At 38.3% G+C, this 23962-nt stretch overlaps 6 protein-coding genes across 7 annotated transcripts; 3 read left to right on the top strand and 3 right to left on the bottom strand.

The window, feature by feature from the left end:
• Window positions 1-46: 46 nt before the first annotated feature.
• LOC137745189 (AP-3 complex subunit mu-like) lies at window positions 47-3008 on the top strand. The gene is made up of 8 exons (XM_068485096.1): window positions 47-297; window positions 413-512; window positions 895-1005; window positions 1094-1183; window positions 1500-1747; window positions 1982-2191; window positions 2318-2525; window positions 2757-3008. Exons 1-8 carry the CDS (start codon window positions 158-160, stop codon window positions 3000-3002), a joined length of 1353 nt encoding a protein of 450 aa, XP_068341197.1. The 5' UTR covers window positions 47-157; the 3' UTR covers window positions 3003-3008.
• Window positions 3009-3137: 129 nt separating this feature from the next.
• LOC137745191 (psbP domain-containing protein 1, chloroplastic-like) lies at window positions 3138-4949 on the bottom strand. Its single transcript, XM_068485098.1, has 4 exons — window positions 4780-4949; window positions 4093-4245; window positions 3559-3996; window positions 3138-3490 (listed from the first exon to the last, which is right to left on the bottom strand). Exons 1-4 carry the CDS (start codon window positions 4891-4893, stop codon window positions 3269-3271), a joined length of 927 nt encoding a protein of 308 aa, XP_068341199.1. The 5' UTR covers window positions 4894-4949; the 3' UTR covers window positions 3138-3268.
• Window positions 4950-6187: 1238 nt separating this feature from the next.
• LOC137745443 (alkaline/neutral invertase A, mitochondrial-like) lies at window positions 6188-9977 on the top strand. Its single transcript, XM_068485407.1, has 6 exons — window positions 6188-7297; window positions 7648-7807; window positions 7976-8187; window positions 8518-9011; window positions 9114-9162; window positions 9348-9977. The coding sequence occupies exons 1-6, from the start codon at window positions 6500-6502 to the stop codon at window positions 9672-9674; spliced, it is 2040 nt and encodes a 679-aa protein (XP_068341508.1). The 5' UTR covers window positions 6188-6499; the 3' UTR covers window positions 9675-9977.
• Window positions 9978-10348: 371 nt separating this feature from the next.
• On the bottom strand, window positions 10349-12398 carry LOC137744129 (protein RTF1 homolog). The gene has a single exon (XM_068483993.1). The coding sequence runs from the start codon at window positions 12396-12398 to the stop codon at window positions 10467-10469; it is 1932 nt and encodes a 643-aa protein (XP_068340094.1). The 3' UTR covers window positions 10349-10466.
• Window positions 12399-17050: 4652 nt separating this feature from the next.
• On the top strand, window positions 17051-20179 carry LOC137746279 (protein AGENET DOMAIN (AGD)-CONTAINING P1-like). Of its 2 annotated transcripts, none has more exons than XM_068486354.1 (3): window positions 17051-17213; window positions 18024-18449; window positions 19811-20179. In XM_068486354.1, the coding sequence occupies exons 1-3, from the start codon at window positions 17118-17120 to the stop codon at window positions 19823-19825; spliced, it is 537 nt and encodes a 178-aa protein (XP_068342455.1). In that variant the 5' UTR covers window positions 17051-17117; the 3' UTR covers window positions 19826-20179. The 2 variants fall into 2 exon arrangements, with proteins under 2 accessions (XP_068342455.1, XP_068342456.1); XM_068486355.1 differs by lacking the exon at window positions 19811-20179 and adding an exon at window positions 18692-19381.
• Window positions 20180-21364: 1185 nt separating this feature from the next.
• On the bottom strand, window positions 21365-22139 carry LOC137745667 (uncharacterized). Its single transcript, XM_068485663.1, has one exon. The coding sequence runs from the start codon at window positions 22040-22042 to the stop codon at window positions 21542-21544; it is 501 nt and encodes a 166-aa protein (XP_068341764.1). The 5' UTR covers window positions 22043-22139; the 3' UTR covers window positions 21365-21541.
• Window positions 22140-23962: the final 1823 nt, after the last annotated feature.

Raw genomic sequence — 23962 nt, 5'->3', positions numbered from 1 at the left:
CCACCACTCTCAGCCTCCCCAACACGACGCCGTAAAGGTCAAACTTTCGCGCCTTAAGGCGTCAAATGCCCATTTGTGAGTTGGGTTTGGGCTTTTGAGTTGGGTCAAGTTTTGGGTTTTGGGCTTTTTTGCGCTCTGCAAAAACTCCAAAATCTGAATGCGGAGAGGGCGAAGGATGCGAAGAAGAAAAGCTTCAAACTTTCGATTTTGCTTTTGTGGATTTGAAATTTATTCTAATTTTTTTTTTTTTACACAGAGAGAGATGTTGCAGTGCATATTTCTGCTATCGGATTCTGGGTAAGTCACCAAATCATTGAAATTTTTTTCCCATTTGATCTGAAATTTAATTGACGAATTTTAGTAGGTAAGAGCAAATTTCAAATTTTTGTTGCTAAATTATGGGATTTTTCAGTGAGGTAATGCTGGAGAAACAGCTTACTGGGCAGCGTGTGGACCGTTCGATATGCACATGGTTCTGGGAGCATACAATTTCTCAAGGTGATTCTCCCAAGGTAGCTAATGAATTTTTTTATTTTTTTGCCAAATTGTAAATTTTTAGGCATGGCGTAGTCACGTTGGCTAGAGAGGGCCGGATATACTCTCTATGCACCCTGAATTTGAATCCCCCTCCCATAGTTTAGATAAATTTAAAGTAGGATATCGTCCGAATAAAAAGAATTTGTATCTGTTACCTTTATCTGGTTTTCATGAATCTTTCAAATTGGGTTTATTATCTTGTATGTTGTTGTTACTTTTCAGTTTTTAGTTGTGTATGTATATAACTTATGGTTCCCTCCCTTTTCACTTTATTTATGCATACAGTCAAGTTGATATGTAGTTGGTTGTGTGCTTGCCATTCCATTTCTTACACCCTATGTGTGATTTTGTTATTAGCTGCAACCGGTAATTGCTTCGCCAACGCACTATCTTTTCCAAATTCTTCGCGAGGGGATAACGTTTTTAGCTTGTACCCAAGTTGAAATGCCGCCTTTGATGGGCATCGAGGTGAATATCATAGCTGAATGTGTGTTAGATTTTATGATTTGATTGTGTATGCGTTGAACAAGATTGACCTTTAACGTTTGACTTGTAGTTTCTGTGCAGAGTAGCTGATGTCCTGACAGATTATCTTGGCAGCTTGAATGAAGACTTGATTAAAGATAACTTTGTCATTGTATATGAGGTAATTGTCTTGGTTATACTTTTGCTGCTTATTGTGATTTGATTAGCGAATGTTTTGCTATCATCTAGTGTCTTAATTATCGTTTCTTCTAGAATGCGTGTCTGTTGTGAGGACTATCGTTTGCCTTCGTATCTGTGATTGTTTTGTAAGCCACTTGTAACGTAGAACTAAAATCTCAACAACAACATGGACAAGTTCAAATTTTACCTTCGTGACTGTAATCGATTAGTGACTTGGACCTGGCTGCTAATTAGTCATCATCTAGTGTTTTCTTTGCTTCGATTGAACTTTATAAAATCTTTACTGCTGTTTGCAGCTTCTGGATGAGATGATTGACAATGGCTTCCCTCTCATTGCAGAGCCGAATATTCTGAGAGAGATGATTGCTCCACCAAATATGGTAGACAAGGTGTTGAGTGTAGTCACTGGCAACAGTTCCAACATGATCGACACACTTCCGGGTTCAACGTCATCTTGCATTCCATGGAGAACAACAGACCCAAAATATGCAAACAATGAAGTTTATGTTGATCTTGTTGAAGAAATGGATGCAATTATAAACAGGTCTGTCTTTTATTTTCATCAAGATTAAAAGTTCTGATTCGTAGAATTTGATTCGAATCTCACTTAACGTTATACAAGTCAATTGGTGTTTACCTTTAACCGCTCTAAAATTTATAAGACGTTATCAGTTATGGATGGTGATGATTACTCTACAAAATTTGCAGATTTTGTAGTTATAATTGGATGAGTTATATCTCAATGTTTTGTACTTAAAATTTTCTGGTTGCTGCTCAGGGATGGGGTCCTGGTGAAATGTGAGATATATGGTGAAGTTCAAGTAAACTCCCATCTCTCTGGTGTCCCTGATTTGACTATTTCATTTGCAAACCCTGCTATTCTTGATGATGTAAGATTTCATCCATGTGTTCGATTTCGCTCATGGGAAGCCCATCAAGTTCTGTCGTTCGTGCCCCCTGACGGACAGTTTAAGTTGATGAGTTACAGGTCAGTGGTGTAAATGGGACACTAAGTTCTTAAATTGGGGGAAATTCAAAGCTTACTTATGTGCAGTATTTTGGTATCTCCGTCCTTGTTTTATTTTCTAAATAATTGTATGCTTCTTTTATGCAGGGTTAGAAAGTTGAAGAGCTCTCCAATCTATGTAAAGCCCCAGCTAACCTCAGATGCCGGGACATGTCGTGTTAGTGTGTTGGTTGGAATACGAAATGATCCTGGAAAGACAATTGATTCAATAACTGTACAATTTCAACTTCCTCCCTGCATTTTATCAGCTCATCTGAATTCGAATTATGGAACCGTGAACATTCTTGCTAACAAGGTACGAACATAGGATTTCCATATCACTCGTACCCTTGGCATGATGACTAGCCTTGAATTTCCATTATCAATTGTGATACGTACTTAGATGAAATGGTAGTTCAGGTTTTTTTTTCCCAATTATTCTTCACTGTTCTGGTTGTAATTTCTGCAGTTTTTAAAGGATGAGAATGCGTGGTTCTCCTGGTCGGATTTTGGGTTTAATATAACTAACTCTTCTTGTTTTTTGTAGACATTTTCATGGACGATAGGGAAGATTCCTAATGACAGAGCCCCTGCAATGTCTGGGACATTAGTGCTTGAAACAGGATTAGAGCGCCTTCACGTTTTTCCGACATTTCAAGTGGGTTTTAGGATCATGGGTGTTGCTCTCTCTGGCTTGCAAATAGATAAACTGGATTTGAAGAATCTACCAAAACCACCTTATAAGGGTTTTCGAGCTCTCACTCGAGCAGGGGAATTTGAAGTCAGGTCATAATGCACCGATATGAATCCCTATTTGTGAAAATTACTCAGAATGTGATTAGTTATGTGCTGCAGTTTGTAATTTGTAAATTTGTTTTTGTAACATAGCATCTCGGTCTTGAGAGTGCCTTCGATTTAGCTGAAATGGATTTGTAACGGTTTTTCTGTTACTGAAGAAATGAAAATTACAGTGTTTTACAGAACTAGACTGCAATTGGCATTTGAAGCAAAGGAATAGGAACCTTTTGGATGACAAAATTTTGTACAATCTTACGGTACCTAAACAGCAAGCTTGTTCACTCTGAAGGACTCCATAACCCGGCGAAGATCACTCTCTTCTTCCACAAACACATTTTCCGGTGTCTGTAATCTCAACTCGTATAACTGGTTGTTTTCGACTCCTAGAACCGAAAGGTACCGCCTGTCCCATTCCAAACGAACTAATCGATCCTTCGGCATAACAGCCAGCTCGTTGTTGTTTGCATATGATTTTATGTTCACCTAGAAAACCCATGTCAAAACACACTTTCTTAATGGTAATAAGGCTTCTAAAAATGCATGGAACTGACCTCAATTTGATAATAAAGCTTCCCATCATCAGCAACTCTTGAAGAAGTGGAAAGGATTTTCGATTCACGCCTCACGCCAAGTCTGGTAGACATGAACTCCGTCAGGTACTGCTTAAGCACTTTTTTTCCGGCTAGTTGAGGCGGGCCAAGATCTCTGATGCTCTTGTAGTTGGAAGATGATGGAGATGAAAACTCGACGGAGATATTTTCATCAAGAATGTAAGGGTCTCTGAAGAATATGTCTGCTCCGGCACCTTTCACTTGGATCCAGTTCTTAGGGTACTTGAACGAATATCCATCAAAAGTATCTATGTATTCTCTTAACCCTACAAGAGACAGCTGAGCAAATGCAGCACTCCGGAAACTGTCTCCCGCGAAGATGTAAGCTGACAAGATTAAGGCCATTGCATTCCTCCTAGGAACTGCAAAATCTTTAGTCTGATTATATATTAAAATATGTAGTAAGAACACAACCAATGTGGAAGTTTTTGGAAATTTCATGTCAAATTTACAAATGTGTGACTCCTAGCATACCTTTGAAGAAATCTCAACAGAATCCCTGTCTGATTCGCCTCGAAAGTGCTCGGAAATCGGTGTCTTCAGTCTGCCATCCATTTTACAAATTTCCTTAGCATTTGATGCTGCAACATGTAATGTTCCCCTTGGCTGTGAAACCTTTCTCCTGTACTGTAATTGATTAATGATGTACTGATGTTAAAAACAAAGGCACATCACTTAGTGTCCAAGCTCAAAGAAGGAAACTATCAAAGCTAGTAGACTGTTTTACGAGACGATATTTTAAACTTCTTTAATTTACGGAAATAGGGACTCCAGTTTGGGTGCAACGGGGAAGGCAAGGTATTCTAGCCAACTAGCCTAACTCACGACTGCAAGTGTTGGAGTTCCATGAAATTCACCTTCTACATATGGTATATCTATATCATCATGAATCTTAACATTATGGAAATGACATATTAGTTCTACTTTGATGTTTTTTCGACAAAACGATATTCTAAACTTCTCTAATTTACAGGGAGGGGAACTTTAGCTCGGGTGCAACGAGGCGGCACGCTCCTCTGGTCAACTGGCCTTATCTACATCTGCAATTCTACTCTATGTTCTAGGAAAATCAACAGAAGCTAGTAGAGGTATAATGAAAGTAAGTTCCATTGAGGTTCCCAACATTGTGAAACTTGGAACAAAAATTGCAGAAAGCAGAACCTGGAGTTGAGGAGTGTGAAGTCTGGTGCCATTGAAGTGAGAGAGAGAAGAGGGGAGAGGAGAGAGAGAGAGAGAAGGGTGTCTCTGCTGCAGCACCACCACCAACCTTGCCATGTTTCCCTATCCCCTATCCAGTATCCACTATCTTCCTCCTGCTTTCTTTTTCTTGGTTTTGTTGGTTGTATCCACAGCCTATCTATCAATCAAAGGGAACATATGAATTTGAGGCCCTATAACCAAGACGGGCCAACAAAGGATGGACCATATCTCCAAGTCCATTTGACCCATAATCATGTTTTGGTAAGGAATATTATACCTCTGTTTTTTGGGTCTATCAATTCTCTTTTACTTTATTCAATTTTACGGCTAAAAGTATACATGAGTGTGAATATCAATTCTGTTTGGTAATCCTTCATCAAAATACGCCATTAGGGTTTTCCTTTCTTTGGTCGATTTCACCTATTTGAAACTCGAGTTTGAAAAAAACTTATGCATTTCGGGTTTGAAATGTCAATAATTTTGAACAAGACTAGGCATGTATTAGTGGTGTATAAGATTTGGGGTTGGCCAAAAGAAAATTGGCATATGAAAACATTGAAAATTAGTGGATAACAATCATTTGACACATCACAACTACCACAGGGTAGTCTAATAGTTGAGGACGAATTTCAGGTCTGTATTCTACACGACACATTTTGGGTTCATTTTATTGACGCTAATGAATCACACAATGGTAGTTAGGAGAAGGCTGAAATGTCTCAGTGAGTCTTCCTAGTTCAAAAAAAAAAGGACAACCGTAGTGAAACCACTAACTAATTATTTTTTTAAAAGACAAAAAGCAAAAAAATTATTGGACACATCACTAGCACTCATCCCTTCTTTATGTCCAAAGTCTCTGTACACTTGCAAAAATGTTATGACTTGAGAGCAGTAGATCCACAAATCAAATCTTAAAATAAGAGTAGGATAAATTAGAACAAAAATCTTAACTAAGACATCCCCAAATCTATGTAATCTATTCAAATTAGCCACCTACACCACCAACTTAATTAAAGTTGCCGTGTAAGATGGAGAAGCCCGCGATTCTTTGACACTGTTGGAGAAAGTATCAACATCCACAATTTCTTCGTATTCTATTTTTACATCGTTACACTTTCTATTTTTATGAACTTATTTAAAATTATTTTGAAATGATGAAAAGTACTTTTGATAGCTAAAAACATTTATGATTTTGACTTTTTGAAAAACGGGTTTAAATGCCTCTTATGAAAACAATCTCAAACAAGCCATGAATAAATAGTTTATTATTTTGAACTTAATTATGAAAATATCTTAGGCAGCTTAAGTAATTAAAGACCCGTTTAAGAATAAATCTCCCAAATTTCTTTGCCGGGCGAGCCCTTTTTTCCGTAGTCTCCAAGGCGCCACCGTTCATGCATAAAAAGCTATCTTCCCTGTTTACTTTCCTGAACCAACCTGCAATCCAGAAACACCATTTTCTTCTGCTCCAACCTCTCTCTCTCTCTCTCCTCCGCCGATGAACGCCTTCTCTCTCTGTAAGTTCGAAGAAAATCCCAACTCCGTAATCTGCATCTCAATCTTCAAAGGATCAGGATAGCTGTATATCTGTATGTGCATATAGATATAGCTCCAATGTTATGTTTTGTATCGTTTGAAGATTTGATTTTGCTGAGCATTCATCTGGCTTAAAATCTTTGATATGAATTCCCTGAGTCTTCTTTGTCACGCAGCAATGAAACCCACCTGTAGAATCCTCAATAGACGTCGAAACTCGGCGTTTTTTGGGTTTCCGCGGCCTGCAAAATGGCTCCATGGTTTGACAAAGACTGGAAATTCGTCCAGTTTTTGTGTCAATTTTGAGCAAAACAGCCAATGTCACGCCAACCCTTTTCGTATTTCGGGCTCTGGAGGCGTTTTCGATGATGCCCGGAAAGCCTCTAAGGTTCCCAGTTTGAGTTTTGGCCAATCTGGGGTTATATCTAGGTCTTCTAGGTCTTATAGTGCTGGCATTGGCACAACTAGTAGAGGTATTTCTGTTATTGCTAGTTTGGCATCCAGGTTTCGGAACCTTTCAACATCGATTGAGACCAGTGTGAATGACAACAACTTCGAGAGGATATATGTTCAGGGTGGTATAAATGTGAAGCCTTTGGTGGAGAGGATTGATAAGGATGAGAACATTGTGGGAGAGGAAGAATCGAGGATAGAAGTTGGTGATGAAAAGAAATCGGAAAGTTTGAATGAAGCTACGGTTGTGAGTCCGGAGAGAGAGTATTCGGATATTGAGAAGGAGGCGTGGAGGCTATTGAGGGATTCAATTGTGATGTATTGTGGGAATCCCGTGGGGACTGTGGCTGCAAATGAACCTGGTGACAAGCAACTGCTAAATTATGATCAGGTCTTTATCCGTGATTTTGTTCCTTCGGCGCTTGCTTTCTTGCTTAAGGGAGAAGGGGAGATTGTGAGGAACTTCCTTCTTCATACATTGCAATTGCAGGTAATGGTGTGCACTTATCTTGGTTCCCTTCTTTTCGAGCATTAATTGTTCCGCCTTTTCGTTTTTGAATACATGATATCAGGAATGGAAAGTTTGAAACCTCACTTTTTCTATAGTTTATCAATAAACAAGTTTTCAAATAATCAGAATTTCCTTTCTACGTCATTTAAACATTGCTGATTTTGGAGTTCCAGAATTGGCACGATTCCTTTTTCTTTCTTCCAAAGCAAAAATTCCATTGGTTTTGGCAAAGCTTGACTAAATTTTCATGTTGACCGCGTTTTTGTGTAATGTAGCTTGAACTGATGTAGGCTTCTGGAACTCCTGATCATATGTTTCTTCTGTTGTAGAGTTGGGAGAAAACTGTTGATTGCTACAGCCCAGGACAGGGATTGATGCCTGCAAGTTTTAAAGTTAGAACTGTACCTCTCGATGGAAATAAGATTGAAGAAGTCTTAGATCCAGATTTTGGTGAATCGGCTATTGGACGTGTTGCACCCGTAGATTCTGGTTAGTAGATTATAACACAGTCGGCTGTTGTTGTCATCCAGGTGTTATTGGAGGTTGATAGGCATTTCGTAACTTTTCTTAAAAGCAATTTTTATTTTTTTTAATGATCTTCCTAAGTTATGGCATCTAATGGATAATGGTTTGTTGGTTGTGTGACTTCTCTGTCAGGATTATGGTGGATTATTCTGTTGAGGGCTTACGGAAAGATAACTGGTGACTATGGATTACAGGAGAGGGTGGATGTTCAAACAGGCTTGAAAATGATTCTGAACTTGTGCTTAACTGATGGTTTTGATATGTTTCCATCCCTTTTAGTCACCGATGGCTCCTGCATGATAGACCGCCGGATGGGTATCCATGGCCATCCCCTTGAGATCCAAGTGAGTTACGAGGCTACTTTGAATATTTCTTAAGGATGCATTCATCACTTTATATCCTTTCTGTATTCTACAAAGAGGCTACTTTCTTTGTTTTATTACTGTAAGTGTAACCTTCTTGAACATGAATTCTGAAAATTGTTGAAACTAGACTTTTTAAGAATATTCGGCTGTGTCCTGATCGTGCCCTTTTGTATGATACACACCAGTTTTTATATGGTCGTTTTTATTCTTATTGTACCCTTGTGTTATGAATTTTAACGCTTCATTTCAAAGTTTGTTTATGTTACCTCATGTTTAGCTAATATCATTATGCTGAATATGATTTTTCAGGCCTTATTTTACTCAGCTCTTCGATGCTCGCGTGAGATGCTTGGTGTAAATGATGGATCCAAGAATTTGGTAAGGGCCATCAACAACAGACTCAGCGCTTTGTCATTCCACATCAGAGAATATTACTGGGTGGATATGAAAAAGATCAATGAGATATATCGGTATAAGACAGAAGAGTACTCTACGGAGGCCACCAACAAGTTCAATATCTACCCTGACCAAATTCCTCTATGGTTAATGGACTGGATTCCCGAAGAAGGCGGGTATTTTATTGGCAATCTACAACCAGCCCACATGGACTTCAGGTTTTTCACTCTTGGAAATCTTTGGTCCATTGTTTCTTCATTGGGTACTCCGAAGCAAAATGATGCTGTATTGAATTTGATTGAAGCCAAATGGGATGATCTTGTGGGGCATATGCCACTTAAGATATCCTACCCTGCCTTGGAGTTTGAAGAATGGCGTATAATCACTGGCAGCGACCCAAAGAATACGTGAGCTAGCCGCTCGTTTATATTTGCTGGTTGTCTTGTTCTAGCATCTAACTTGTTCATGATCAGTTGCTCACTGAAGTATGTTTGTCTTGACTCCTACAGCCCTTGGTCATATCATAATGGTGGATCCTGGCCGACGCTTCTGTGGCAGGTGAGCGTTGCTTCAGTAACACTAAATATTTTGTGTATGCTCAAGAAATTATGACATTTTATGGAATTATTTGTCATGATACTACCATCGGCCTCCTCTGTTATTAGGTCGGAAGCTGTTGCAGTTCATGTTGAGTGTTTTGATCTTGGTTTTCCGTCTAAAATGCTTTTTCTATCCTATTTCAGTTCACATTGGCATGCATCAAGATGGGCAGAATCGAACTAGCTCAGAAAGCAGCTGCATTGGCTGAGAAGAGGCTTCGATCTGACCGCTGGCCCGAGTACTATGATACAAGAACAGGGAAGTTTATTGGAAAGCAATCGCGGCTTCACCAAACATGGACCATTGCCGGGTTCCTTACAACTAAAATGCTGTTGGAGAATCCGGAGAAGGCGGCCTTGCTATTCTGGGACGAGGATTACGAGCTTCTTGAGATCTGTGTTTGCGTACTTAGCAAGAGTGGCCGGAAAAAATGCTCCAGAGGTGCCGCTAAGTCTCAGATTCTTGAATAACGAGTCCCATTCTTTCAAGGGCAACAAGTTTGGCCTTTGTACTGTACAGTAACACATTTAGGATAGGGTACGGAAAAGTTGGATAGCAAAGAGTACTCCGATTCAACATGTATCATGAAGGGTTTTTTTTTTTTTTCTTTTTTTTTCCACATTATTTGTTTCGTCAACCGATTAATCGGTTAAGATGATCGGAACACATTTACAGTGAGAAATATGTACTTAATAACAATTACCACATGTGTACTTGTATAACAGTTACACGACCGTGCATCTTAAGAACACCATTTGGTTGCTTATTGTTGATATTTCTACCTGCATTTCTTTTCCATTTTAAGATGAATCCGTGCTTCACTTTTTTTTACACATTGTTTACGAAGCTCATTTCATAATGTATTTTAATAGTATGAACATCTATCTTTTAGGTTTTCTCTCAAAAATTTTTAAAATCTCCAAATCTAAAACTGTATTCGTCAATTTTCTTCACTACAAATAATTATCTTAATGGTTTTGAATTTGTCTAATTTTTTATAAGAATAATCTATGAATGATGCTCTAAACGATAGACGTCTGAATCGTTAAAATACATTCGGATCTATAAATGGTATTCTTTGATAATCTAATTATCATTCTTTCATAGGACTATAATCTAATTAGGGTAATTAAGCACTGGATGAAGAGTGAACTAATTAAGATTACCACCAGCCCTAAAAAGATATATACAACAATTTTGTCCAGAACAATAACAAGTCTAACCCCACAGAAGCTACCTCCCCCAGTCTAGACAAGCAGAACTTACGAATCAGGGTCAGGGTGAGCGTGGTGCATCTCCTGTCGTCTCATATAGTCCTTAATAGTCAAGGCCGAGGCATGCCTCCTCCCGTCATCCAGCACTCGACGCCCGACTGTTGCTTCGATCCTTTGTCTTCTCTCCATATACGCGATCCCAGCACCCTGAGGTCCACCGTACTTCTGAAGTGGAGCTAACGAGATTGGCAGCTCGAAATTGTGCAGCATGTATGATTCTGTCCCTTTGTCCACAGGAGCACTTGTATCAACCAACTTCCCTGCACCGGCTGCTGCTTCCAATGCTGCCTCTGTTGCTTGCATGCCAAGCTCTCCTGTTACATTTGCCTTTTCCCCGTTGCTGCCTGTTCCGGTAGTTCCATCCGTTGCCTCAGCAGCTTCATCGCCTCCTCCAGGCCTTGCATCATAGTAATTTCTCGAGCGAGTCCATCTTCTCGAGAATGGATCATAACCAGCCTCCCCCGCTTTCAGATTCATATTTCTTGGTTTCAAACCCGAAGCATTTATAAAATTCTCGAACCTGTTCTTCCTGTTCATTTCAGCTAATCTAAAAGCCTTGCTATCTGTCCCCTGAGTTTGCCTGGATGCTTCTAATTCCTGGAGCCTTGTCTTGATCCTCTCAACTTCCTCATCGTTGCCTTTACTCTCTGCAGCATCCAACTGCCTCCTCAATCGTTCCTTCTCAATTGCAACATTAACTGGCCTTGCTGACGCTTTTTTGTCCTGCAACATTTGCTTCACAGTGGCTGCTGAGTAAACAAATTTATTCGATTTCAGAAGGGTATCCTTCTTTTCTACCACCTCCTGTTTGCTTGGCATTTGGCCAGCACGCTTGACTTCCTTAAGCCACTGTTCAAACTCCTTCTCTTGCGGAGGAGAATCTGAGACATTAGCCATCGGCCATTTGGAAGCAGAACTTTCACTGCCCCAAACACAATTCAAGTATTTATGTGTGACTTTACCCTCTAACTTGTATTCCCGGCCAGGATTTGTGGCAACCACGTTCTGAACCATGCAAAGCCTGTAGACAGGACCTTCTGATGATATGCCAAATCCAACCCTAACAAAGCAGCCCACGATTAACTCCTCAAAAAATGGTTCCATAACCCATTTTGCAAGTTTTGACCTTGGAATGGTAATATCCTTTATGTCCTCAAATGTCAGTAGCTCTGAACTTTCCTCATCGCTGTCAAGGAATTCATCATCCGCATTCAATGCTTCCTCTTCATTAGGCAACCCGTCCAGAGTCTCTGTTTGAATGGAGCGATGCTTGGTTGGTGAAATATCCTGGCTACCAGCACCTCCTTTTGACGTGTCCCTTAACTTATGGTGATCCTTTGAGTCTTGTTGCTTCATACGTTTTGCTCGCAATTTATTCAATGCATCATCCATAGCCGCTGACTTGTCAGCAGCCCGAGCTGACGAGCGTGCACCGCGAGAAAATGGAAGAGGGTCCTCTTTCCTTGATGGGGTAGACTTTGCATTGCCTCTCTTTGATCTCAATTTCTCCATGAAATCCTTACCGCCTTTCTTCTCTGCTCGATTTGTCAAAATCATTTCTCTTTCAAGTTCACTCATTGCTGCAAGCCGTTTCCTGTCAGCATCATTCTTGTAAAGATCAGGGCCAAAATCAGATTCATCACTATTTTCACCCTCATGATCAGAACCATCATAGCTAGAATCACATTCTTCATCACTGCCCCTTTCTGTAGGTTCAAACCTCTTCTTCAGAGGTACTTGAGAGGGCTTCCTGCTTCCACGATCATCATCTGAGTCTTCACCTCTGGAGTCACTTCCATCATCAGAATATGAACCTCCACGTTGCTTTCTAGAAGGTGGAAGCCGGTCCCGCTTTTTCCCAGCCGAACTAGTTCTTCCTGCGGCCTCAAGGAGGTCACTTTCCAATTCCAAGTCTGACATCCCCGTTGTTTAAGTCTCTCCTAAAATGGTTGTAATGTACAAAGCGACTAGTTCAGCCACAAGAAGAACGATTAGCATATACTTGGAGATATTTCACACATATAACATAAGAACACGAAATTAAACTGCCCAAATAATAATCGTATTCGAGCTACAATTAATGATGCTAATCTATGCCCATCTAGAAAAACTATCTTATCACAGTACTAGAGTGTCACGCAGAATCTTTCTCTAAGTATATGATAGCAATGCAAGTGAAGTTGAAACCACACCGAACAAAGATATTCAGTAAGATTATCGTGCACATAAATATTAAATTATGAATCCTTGATTCTTTTATTTAAGAAACGATGTTAACAATGCTGTTAAACAAACACAAAAATTTTAAAAAATCTTAGCAATTCCATAATTTGCACTTTAAGGATAGATCTCACCAGTTTAAGCATTGACTGAAAACTCATACACACACTGTATACACGTGCACATGCACCATAAGAAAGAGAGATAGAAAGCGGGTTGCAACCGTTATCTAACTACGTGGTTAATAAGAACAAAAATCTTTATGAGACTAACCTAAACTTTCTCAGAAAAAAGAAAAAAAAAAGAACAAAACGCAGATATCGAATACATTCTACATGCTCGTTTCTCTCATAAATTATTAACAAAATCGTCCCACGAACCCTACCACATTCAACCAATAAGGAAAATGATTAACAAGACAAACAGATACTAGTTTATACTTCCAGATCATTTCACTTTCCACATAATTTACTCTCTTCAGGAATTCCAAAACAGTTTTCACAGTTTCTGGCACCTAAGTTTCCAAACGTGCTAATCAAAATGCCACCTAAGTTTCTGGCACAAACAGTTTTCACAGTTTGCCTACGAATATTATAGAGACAACATCAACAAAAACAACGGTAATAATCGCACTAATATAACAACAGATTACAAAAGCAAAAACGATAATCTTTTCTAGGACAAGAAATTAGGGAAATTATAAAAAGTAGCGAACTTTGGGACTTGTTAAACACTTTTAGCCAACTTTTTTTCGATTTTTAGAATTTTAACCACTTGAAGGGCTTGCTATATTTTCCAAATCTTAAGCAAAAGGAGGTTAATGGCTCGTTTGAAAGTGCTTTTAAAACAAAAACGCTTGGGAAAATGTTTTTGAAATCAATCATCAGTGGATCCTGGAGACTGTTTTCCACAAAATTCTTCCAAAAAAACACTTTAAATGTTTTTGGAACTAAAAATCAATTTCACCAAAAACGTTTTCAGTCATCTTAAAAGTCCTTAATGTGTTTTGGGAAAAAAAAAATCTTAATTTCCAAATTCCTCAAGAAATTGATATCGCTAAAGGTCTCTAATTTATTCACCAAACCACAACAATAAAAAGAGAATTGCATGGTTGGGTTAAAAATCCACAACCTTTGATTCTAGCAAAGCACAAGGGTTGAGAAACAGAAACCAAACAACAACCTTAATATCTCCGAAGAGAAAATCAAAGCCCCACAAAAAACCATGTTTTGGTTTGCTGATAAAATTGTAGGGAAGGAAAAAGATATTACCTTTATGATCAGAGGGGGTTGAGAGAGAAAATTCCTGAAAAACCAAACAAATTTTGGTTCAGCAACAGCAAATGGATCACGGCTGTTTCATGTTCGGCAGCCGAGAAAGTGCGGGAAAGTGCGAGAAAGTGATGGCTTCGTGTAGCTGTTCTGTGTGTGCACTCTCCTCAAGGCGGCACGTACGAAGTTGCACCACTCTACGAGTGTGGCGTGTATATAGGAACAGGAGGAGCTTCGGTTCATATCTAACTTGGAATAGTGGGAATTTGTCAAATTTTGAAAAGGCCAAAAAACGGTGTAACTTGCAAAATAATAAATTAAGATGTGTGTTATTCACACATTATTCTTTACTTCTCACACATTCTTTATTAATTTATTTCATTTGATCTTCTTTAATTCAATCGATCTGATAGCCGCAAATTAAAAAAATGTGTTAAAAATACAAAAAAGTACGTAAATAACATATCTCTAAATTAATGGGTTGTTTGGTGTGGCCTACACAATCTCCTAAAGTAGTAATTAATTAACTTTGACAAACAAAAATTTAGAATGTTGGGCCTCTTAGCCCATCTCATTAAATATTATTTAATGGGCATGTGCTTGGAACCCATTATCTAATTGGACTTAAAGTAAAATGAACATTTTTGCTTATTACCGTAAACCTTAGTGTATGTTTATAATACACCTAATTATTTGTCATGTATCTTTTTATTTAATTTTGGTTTATTTTTTACGAAATTAAAAAAGTAAAATTTAATGTGAAAGTTAACTAGAGTTAGTTGAAATGATACATGATAAATAATTGGAAACTTTAACGAAAAAAATTCCGTGTTGTTCACTTTAACCAAAAATCACATTTTTACAGTAAAAAATCAATTTTGATACTATTCACTTTACCTTTTATTTTTTCATTTTTGTTAAAATTCAAAGTTTTCATACTCTTTTCATTAATTTTTCTTAAATAATAAAGTTATAGCGAATATACACCATAATTATGATGGTAAGCGAAAATGCTTCCAGAAAATTTTTGTTTATGCTCAATTTTTGTCTATGAAGTATGAACATTTCTAAAATATTAATTTCTTAATGACCATTACGTCTCTAAATAAAATGATCAAATAACTAGTTCATATAACCACAAGCTGGTAGCTAAGTGATAAATGATGGATTACGAGGTTTCCTTAAAACTAAAAACTTGAGGTCTTGAGTTCGAAACCCGTTGTGGAGCTGGAAGCCAGACTTGTGGTCAGGGAGAGGTTGAAATGCTTATGTGAGTCTTTCCGGGCCCCGAGAGGCTGAAATGCCTCTGTAAGTCTTTCCAACCTTCGAAAGATGTGGATAACCGTGGTTTTCACCAATTGTCCCCTTTTTCTCTCATTGCGTAAGCTCTCACGTCATTTTGTTTTTGTTAATGTGGGAAAACGAAACCTAACATATCATAATCCTAACTTGTTACTTGACTCTCTCTCATCATTTGGGCCAACTCCAAATACGGAAGGCTAAAATGCTTCTCTGAATCCTTCCGAATCCCGGAAAAAGTGGATAACCATGATTGTCACCACTTGTCCCCTTTGTTTAAATATATATATATATATATATATATATATATATATAACCAGTTCATATCTAAATATTTGTTAATATTTTAAAAATAAAACAATTGAAGGAGGGGTGGTTTCCAGCCGCCACCTCCCACCCACCCATGGGTTAGCCTCCAATATATATAACCAGTTCATATCTAAATATTTGTTAATATTTTAAAAATAAAACAATTGAAGGAGGGGTGGTTTCCAGCCGCCACCTCCCACCCACCCATGGGTTAGCCTCCATTACACTTGACTCTCCACCTCCTGGACTTCCATGACGATTGGATACGGGGCTCATGGATATGGAAAAAAAGGCTGTTGAATTATTTGATGAGAGACCTGATCATATCGTGTTTATGGCAGTTCCGAGTGCTTGCGGTCACACCGGCCTCGTTGACGACGGCTAGAGATATTTCGAATCAGCAGGTGACTACAAAGTTACTCCAGATCAGGACATTTAAGGGTGTGTGGTGGATTTGCTACGTCGTGCCGGAAGAGTTGAGGAGGCTGATGAACTAATTGAGAGCATGCCATATAAGCCGGCCGGATGAGTCTGGGGTGCACTTCTCGGAGCTTGTAAAGCACACGTACGAGCTTCCGCATTTGGGAAAGGTGGCTGCTCGGAGGAAATTACAGTTGACGCCGAATTTGGTTGGCACATATGTGATGCTGTCAAATATTTATGCAGCTGAAGGCAAATGGGGGAGTTCGCAAATATGAGGAAGACGATGAAACCAAACTCTTCTTCAATCCCGCCAATCTTCATCCACTTAAATATTGACACGTTGACATAAAACAATGGTATTTATTAAGAAAACTACCGAAAAGTCAAAAAAAAAAAAATTCAGTTTTAATGAAAAATGAAAAATAAAAGTGTAGTGAATAGTACCAAAAAAAAATTTTGTGGGTTTTCGTTAAAAGTGAACAGTATCGGTAATGTTTCATTAAAAATCTCTATTTATTAATCAAACTTCGTTCAAATTCATATTGATGAACTTGTAAAGCTTATATGAAATCAACGTTCTTTCTACTCCGGTTTTAGACATCTTAGTATATGGTTTCAAAATCAGTCCTATTACAAATCCTCAATTTAGTTTTGTATCATTCCAAATACGAGTAGCAAACTTGTTATCTTAAAGGGTTTCAACAAGTGACATGATTTTTTAATGGGCAACAAGTGACCCGATTCTTTAACAAGCTATATTGTTTTGTATCCGGTTAATGTGTCATGTAAGAAATTATCATGATTAATATCTAGATCTAGCAAACTATATATTATTAGTGACTCGATAATGACTTAACTCGTCAACATGTGATCCGAAAACAATCGACTTGTTAACAAATTAACTTAAAACTTATTATTTCGTCTCGAGTTAACCAATCGTGTAAGAAACGGTCAAGGTGAAGTGTACCCATGCAAGACAAGTTATTTATCCCAAACTTGGCATTGTATATGAAGCTGAAAGTGAGAAGGCAACAGAAAAAGCAAAAAAGTGAAAGGCTTTACACTGCCCTTTTCCTACTCTCTGAAATTAAGCATCAACCCCCAAAGGGAACCCAGAATGCCTCGGAAGCGCAGAGACAATCCCGACCCGAATTTCGACACCCGATCCCCCGGCAAGAAACGGGCGGCTCCTCTGGAGGAAAATGGAGGAGAGGTTAGAAAATCCTTTCAGTTCTGATTTTTTTTCTTTTTCTGTAGAGTTATTTTCTGGGTTATGCTGCATGCTGGTATCATCTGTTTGGTTTGAAAGAAAATGGCCCAAAATAATGTAATTTCCTTTTGTTTGTTGGAAACTGAGTGACAACTCAAACGTTTTGTTTCCTTCTTTCATTGTTTCCGGAGTTCTTATTTTAATTTGTATAATTATATCTTGAAGTTTGAGTGTATATGATTTTTCAGTTTTTTTATGGATCAATTGTAAAAAATAAAAGTTGAAAAATTTAAGCAAAATGTACGTATATATAGCTAGAGATAAGTGGGATTCCGGTTCTTGAGCTCTAATCTGATCAAATTTAGTAATGTGTGGGTAAAAGATTGCAAGGGATTTCTTGAATTGTGATCACTGAGTAGCAGTGTAGCACCATGCACCCGATTTCGAATCTTCCTCCCATGGATTAGGATTAGACTAGTTTATAGTATTGCCTTGTCAAAAAGAAAAAGAATTGAGGTTTCGATTATTTGCTACATTAAAAACTTTTCGTCTTAATAAAATGGCGAGTGGTGTCTAGAGGTTTTAAGATTTGAAGCTTCAGTACACCAATTTGGATGGTTATGAGTCGAAAGAGTAAATAGAATGATAAAAGTTTCGTTCTTTGGTGGATTTTCAATGCCAATTTTGGTCTGCTAGCCTTTAGCTGTAAAAGAGTGTCGATTTTATGGGGGGCGTTATTTTTTTACTGGTGGCCGTTTTCTATCTCATTTGTGTTTAGTTCACAATTGACGTATTAAGATTTTTGAATTGCAGAAAGTGCCAATTGTAACTCACAAGAAATTTACCAAGGGAATGCCGGTTGAGGTTTGCAGTGATGAAGATGGTTTCCATGGTGCTTGGTTTGCTGCAACCATAGTGGAAGCGGTGGGGAATGACAAGTTCCTCATTGAGTACCAGAGCCTGAGGACCGAGGATAATTCAGCGTTTCTGAGAGAAGAGATTGATACCCTGCACATACGACCTAATCCGCCGGAAATTGCTGTTGAGCATTTCAGTTTGCTTCAAGAGGTTGATGCTTTGTACAATGATGGCTGGTGGGTTGGTGTGATCTCGAAAGTTCTTAGCGGCTCAAGGTACATAGTCTACTTCAGGAGCACCTATGAAGAAATCGAGTTTCAGCAATCTGAGTTGAGGCTTCATCAGGACTGGATTGGTGGAAAATGGGTTATGTCTTCTCGGGTATGAATCTATCCCTGTCTATTTTCAGCCAATACTCTTATTGCCGAGAGAAACTTACATTGAGGATGCCACTCTAGCGGTATCTGAAGCCAATCAGCACTTCTACCCTTTTTAACCTTCCTACATGACAGTGTGTGATTGCTTGAGATACTGCCTTAGTAGCATCCCCATTGCATGGAAGATCTTCTCCTTATTGATACCAGAGTTTGACGTTGTTTGGTTGTTTAATGGGTTGTGTGCAGAACTGAATCCTGGCCTCAGTGGCCTGGCAACTGAGCTGCACGGACACTCCAATATACTGCCATGTCAAGTGTTGGGCATGCAGAAGGACACAACCCAAGTAGGATACAGAAAAATATGTGTCCGACATGCCACGTGGAGTGTCCTAGTTTGTAGAAATTTTTTGTGTCTTCGTGTTGTGTCGTGTCATATCCTGTTTTTGTGCAACTTAACCAGCCAAGCCATGTGCAATGTTTCTTGACATTGAAGTTTAACCACTTCCCAATATCTAGGGGAAATAGTAATATAGATCATAAAACTTGGAAAGTGCTTTAGAATCTCATTAGTTTCTCAAGTTCTTTCCTAACCGTTTTTACATGAGATCCGCTTTATTGGAGAGTCCATGTGGATCCTCCCTTTTCTTGTGGAGTAGAAATTCCTGCACCTAGAGATGCCACGTCAGCGGTATCTCAAGCTAATTGCACTGCCATGTGGTTTGACTCTCACATGACAGTGCGTGATTGGGTTAGGAAACTACCGCCGTGGCATCCCAGGTGTAGCTACGTTTCTCACCCTCATGTGAATCAGTAAGAGATTTGGGAAAAGGGTTGAGTTCTACTTCTGTAGCATCTTCCAAAACACTTTTACCAACCTGAAAATTATAAGAAAGTGAAGGCACATGTCCACAGTTATCACACTACATTTTTAGCTAAACAAACTGTGGTCCAGATCTCAAAGTTTTGCTCCTATACTAATTTTTTTCAAGGAAAGTGATGTATTGTTACTGAAAAATAGAAGGAAATGCATGATATTTAAAAGCCTAACTTCAATAAGCGTGCATGAAAGTTGGTTCAAACTTACCCTATCATTCGATGTTTCGAGCTGAGTGATGCATCACATCCCTGTTTCCATTTGTACATCATATTGATCCCCATTTTAGCTAAACTTGGAGCCCTTTACCTAAATATCAATATTTAAGAGATGCAGCTCCATCTTCCAGCTGAAAACTGCTCCATCTTTCATGGGTGCGGTTTCAGTGTCAAATGCTGATGATAGTAATGGCTGAGTATGAGTAAGGTCAAATATATATATTTGTCGTTGGATCTTTGATTAATTGTTGGCTGATTGTGTATTTTTGACAGGCTTTAAAGTTGTGATTAGTAATCACTAATCGTTGATTAAGGGTGAAAACAAAAGATTTCCTGAGACTAGTTGGAGAATCAGCTACTAAATGGTTCCTTGGTTGTTGATTGCATTCCATCTCAAGACCTTGACTTGTTATATATGGTAGTGGAGGTTAGGTTTTCTGTCTTATGCCCAAACATTTGTATTATCCAGTGATCATTTTGCCTCAAGAAAGTTAATATTAGACCTTCTAATCGAGCAACCTTGAACTTGCTCCAATCAATCGACCTTGAACTTGTGAAACCATAGTCGGAAATGTAAAATATTTTTACCGGCTATCGGAATTCGGCAGAATGTATTTTCCGTTTACCAGATCAGTTGCTCTAGCTTTGTTTTTTGCATTTGAGAATGGCTGCTTGTTGCCTCTTTGTCGTTTTTATTACAAGCAATATTACTACTATAAGTTGCACTAAGAGGAGCGGGGAGAGTTTGAAACTGGGACACAATAGCTGGAAAATGAATGACTTATCCAAATGCCCTATCCACCAAGACAATCCACGACTTGTTGCATCCTTGTTTTTAACTTTTGTGGCAAGTGTTGAGTCGGTTGGAACCTTCCTTTATTGTGGTTATGCATGTCCGCCTATGAATTTATTGAACTGCAATTTGGTACCAGCCATTGAATGGGTAACTGGCTAAAGGAATAGTGGTCTTTTTTTTCTTTTTTTTTAATCACAAAAGGTAAAGTGGTTAAGTCAACAGAATTACTCCTTTCAGTATTTTTGCAAGCATTTTCTACTTGGGAAAGTTTTCACTTTAATGGTTGTTAACTTAACTTTTGATTATGCTAATTAATTAGCAAAACAACAACAAAGTTTTATCTCACCAAGTGAGGTCGGTTGTATGCATCTTAAAACATCATTTCACTCTATTTTGGGTCAAGTATTCTGTTAACTTCAAGTTCTCATATCTTTTCTTAAAGTCTCTTTCTAAGTCCTTTTAGGTTTTCCTTTATCCTTTTTAACTTGAGCTTCTATCTTATAGTTACATCTGCTAATCGAAGCATATGTAGGTCTTCGATTCACATGTCCATAAAGCATCTGGTTGTTTGTTGGGCATGGAATAAATAGAGATACGCGGAAATCATTTCTCTCCTTTAAAAGTGACTTGGCCATAAAGTTGAAGCAGTAGGTACTTATTTTCAAGAATTCTTTCATTAATACCAATAATAAAAAGGAAGGAAATAAAACCAATAATAATAAACAAAAGAATGCCTTGGCAATGCAATTTTTTCATAACAACACCATTATCATTGTGCCTGGTGAGGTCAATTGACAAAACACCATTATCTTTGTGCATGGTGAGGTCAATTGATGAAAGACAGTGCGTCGCAAGGCAGTGTACGTCGTTGGGTGAGTTGATCAAAACAATGTGCATCGTGGGATTAATTGATTAAAACAATACGCTACTGCACCCAAATTGCAAGTATAATTTGAATAAATTAGAACAATTTAAAATATCGTATTAAAACACTAAAACTTCATGTGATCAAACTCAATAAAACAAAGAAATTGTTCATAGAAAAACACTAAATTTCATTTCATTACTAGTAAAAGGACTTTCATGCAAATAGGAACAACATAACCACAACAAAAAAATGCAAGAAACCCTACAAATCCCAAAGACCCAAAAGCCTTCCCATTCAGCTACAAATTCTTGCACTCATCATCTTCCACCTCATCCCTCACTCAAACCTCCACAACTCCCTTGGCCTCCTCCTTCACCTCCTTCTTCTCCTTCCCATCCTTCCCACAAGCACTTCCCTCAACCTCAAAAGCACTTACAGGAAAAGTCCTAAACAAACCAGAAGGGGTCTTGAAGGTGATCTTCCCACTTGGAGGGTCATCAGTGTAAATGTCACTCAGCTGCACCCAAACCAAAAGCTCCTTGGTCTTCACCCCTGTCAGCTTCTTGATCTTGCCCTTCTCAACAATGGCCGTGACCTCAGGAGCATAGGTGACCAACTTGCCAATCTTCTCAAACTTGTGGGTGCAGCTCTTCTTTTGCTTGAGCCACACAAAGCCGGTTTCTCTCACGATCCCGCACTCCTCAATGTCCTTGAGGGGCAAAAGGCCGTTGGGGAGGGAGATTTCTGAGAGAAGCTCCTTTGATTTCTGTTGGCAGATTTCATCTCCATGGTACAGTTCATCTGCCTTGGACTTGATCTCTGCTGTGATGAGAGAAGACATTTTGGTTTTTTGATCTGCTTCTTTTCAATTTCTGGAGGTTTTTTTTTTTTTTTTTTTTTTTTTATGTTTGTTGGGTTTTTTGGGCTTTTCTGGGAACTGGAAAATGTGTGGGTGTGGATATTGAAGTGGGAAGTGATGGGGTTTATGTAGTTGTGGAGGTGATACTTTGCCCTTGTAGATTGTTTAAATTACCAAAATGCCATTGGAGTTTCGCCCTTGTATGTCTTCAATATTTGCAAGACGTACCATTTTATTGTTGGGGGCAAATTGCAGATCAGCAGCTCACACGTTGGTTCTGAGTTCAATTCATGACGCTGGTAAATCATACGATAATGACAAGGGAAGATTGAAATGATTTTGAATTTTTTATGTTAACTATTTACAAATATTTTGGTAAATGTTCACGTATAACAAGTTGCACCACTATATCGGGATAATCATGTCAATTAAGTATCAAACTCACAACTATAATTTGTTTACTTATTTGAGATGTGTATGTTACGTTTGAGTATCATTTTGATTATTGATGAATCTTGCAATCATAAAATAAGTGGGCCTCACATGAAATCCGATTATCACATACATGAACAACCCAATATCAAATCATCGAAAAAGTGTGTATCTCACGTCTAAATAATCAGGTATCAGTTTAATTCATAATGTCTTTCCCAGGCATGATGACATTTCTAGAAAAGAAAGGTGGCTCTAAAAATGTCATCTTACACTCCTTTCTATTTGAATTTCTCTAATAACGACTCCGAGAGACAATTATCACCAAAACCAAAAGATGATTGAGTTGAATTAAGACAAAACCAACTTAATTCAATAAACATGGGCAGCCCGTAATTTAGGTGAATGGTAGGGGCATTGAGGACCCCATGAATGCACACATTTATGGTACAGTTGGGAGGAGTTACGGTGAAATTACTAACAAATCTCCACGTGTGTTGTGGTTGGGGAACGATAACCTACACCGCCTCACCTACATTCCCTTTAACTCACGGCCCCTCACTCTCACCTCCTTTGGGGTGTGCTATATACACACTCTTGATAATTTATATTTGTTGATCTTCTTCAATTTATCCGATCTGACGGTCAAAAATTAAAAAAATATGTTATAAGTAAAATAGGGTGTGCGGATATCACACCCCACCTCCTTTTACTTCAATTTTGCTACTCCGTCCCATCCAACCAATTCCTCACCTGACATGTAAAGAGCTAAAGATTAGTATATATAAAAAAAAATTGGGAGAAGAACTGTAATAGTTTGAAAAATGCTTTTAAATGATTGAAAATACTTTTAGAAAAAATGCTTTTGAGTTTTAGAAGCACTTGATGTGCTTCCTGCAAATTTTGCTGCTACCTCCCATCCAACCAATTCCTCACTTGACATGTAAGGAGCTAAAGATTATTATATATAACAAAAATTGAGGCGAGAAATGTAATAGTTTGAGAAGTGCTTTTAAAGAACTAAAATTGCTTTTAGAGAAAAAGTTTTTAAGTTTTAGAAGAACTTGATGTGCTTCCTATAAGAAGTGGATTAACTTGCGCATTTACTAAGATTGGTTTCAAAAACATTTTCTTTAAAAACGTTTTCAGTCATTTAAAAGCACTTTCTGAACGAGACCGTAGTTTACATGCATCTACTAATACAGCACATCTAGATTTTTTTTTCAATATTGGGATATAAATTTTTCTTAGATTAAATTTTTTCTGAACAGGAAATTTGAATTTAAATTCAGAGAGGGAAAACACAGTAGCTATAATCAATCTGGATATGCTCACGTTTGACACTAGACTAAGAATTAGTCGGTGATGATCCAAAAATGGGGCAACTTAGTGAAGTTTACGAGGAAGAGGTCTGCGAATTCCACATTTTGTAAAATTATTACTTAATCAAAACTTTGGAGAAACTTGTAA

The sequence above is a fragment of the Pyrus communis genome, chromosome 9, assembly GCF_963583255.1.
Source record: "Pyrus communis chromosome 9, drPyrComm1.1, whole genome shotgun sequence".
NCBI classification, from domain to species: Eukaryota; Viridiplantae; Streptophyta; class Magnoliopsida; order Rosales; family Rosaceae; genus Pyrus; species Pyrus communis.
The sequence above is the reverse complement of the archived record's forward strand: the minus strand, read 5'-3'. Positions and strand labels throughout refer to the sequence as shown.

Bases quoted from the DNA above. Each gene is read 5' to 3' on its own strand.
- LOC137745189 (XM_068485096.1), top strand. From the start codon at position 158: ATGCGGAGAGGGCGAAGGATGCGAAGAAGAAAAGCTTCAAACTTTCGA. The intron at 298-412 runs GTAAGTCACCAA...GGGATTTTTCAG, and splicing joins TTTCTGCTATCGGATTCTGG to TGAGGTAATGCTGGAGAAAC. The intron at 2,526-2,756 runs GTACGAACATAG...TGTTTTTTGTAG, and splicing joins TGAACATTCTTGCTAACAAG to ACATTTTCATGGACGATAGG.
- LOC137745191 (XM_068485098.1), bottom strand. From the start codon at position 4,893: ATGGCAAGGTTGGTGGTGGTGCTGCAGCAGAGACACCCTTCTCTCTCT. The intron at 4,246-4,779 runs GTTCTGCTTTCT...AATCAATTACAG, and splicing joins TTCACACTCCTCAACTCCAG to TACAGGAGAAAGGTTTCACA. The intron at 3,997-4,092 runs GTATGCTAGGAG...ATATATAATCAG, and splicing joins CTGTTGAGATTTCTTCAAAG to ACTAAAGATTTTGCAGTTCC.
- LOC137745443 (XM_068485407.1), top strand. From the start codon at position 6,500: ATGAATTCCCTGAGTCTTCTTTGTCACGCAGCAATGAAACCCACCTGT. The intron at 8,188-8,517 runs GTGAGTTACGAG...ATGATTTTTCAG, and splicing joins GCCATCCCCTTGAGATCCAA to GCCTTATTTTACTCAGCTCT. The intron at 9,163-9,347 runs GTGAGCGTTGCT...ATCCTATTTCAG, and splicing joins GGCCGACGCTTCTGTGGCAG to TTCACATTGGCATGCATCAA.
- LOC137744129 (XM_068483993.1), bottom strand. From the start codon at position 12,398: ATGTCAGACTTGGAATTGGAAAGTGACCTCCTTGAGGCCGCAGGAAGA.
- LOC137746279 (XM_068486354.1), top strand. From the start codon at position 17,118: ATGCCTCGGAAGCGCAGAGACAATCCCGACCCGAATTTCGACACCCGA. The intron at 17,214-18,023 runs GTTAGAAAATCC...TTTGAATTGCAG, and splicing joins TGGAGGAAAATGGAGGAGAG to AAAGTGCCAATTGTAACTCA.
- LOC137745667 (XM_068485663.1), bottom strand. From the start codon at position 22,042: ATGTCTTCTCTCATCACAGCAGAGATCAAGTCCAAGGCAGATGAACTG.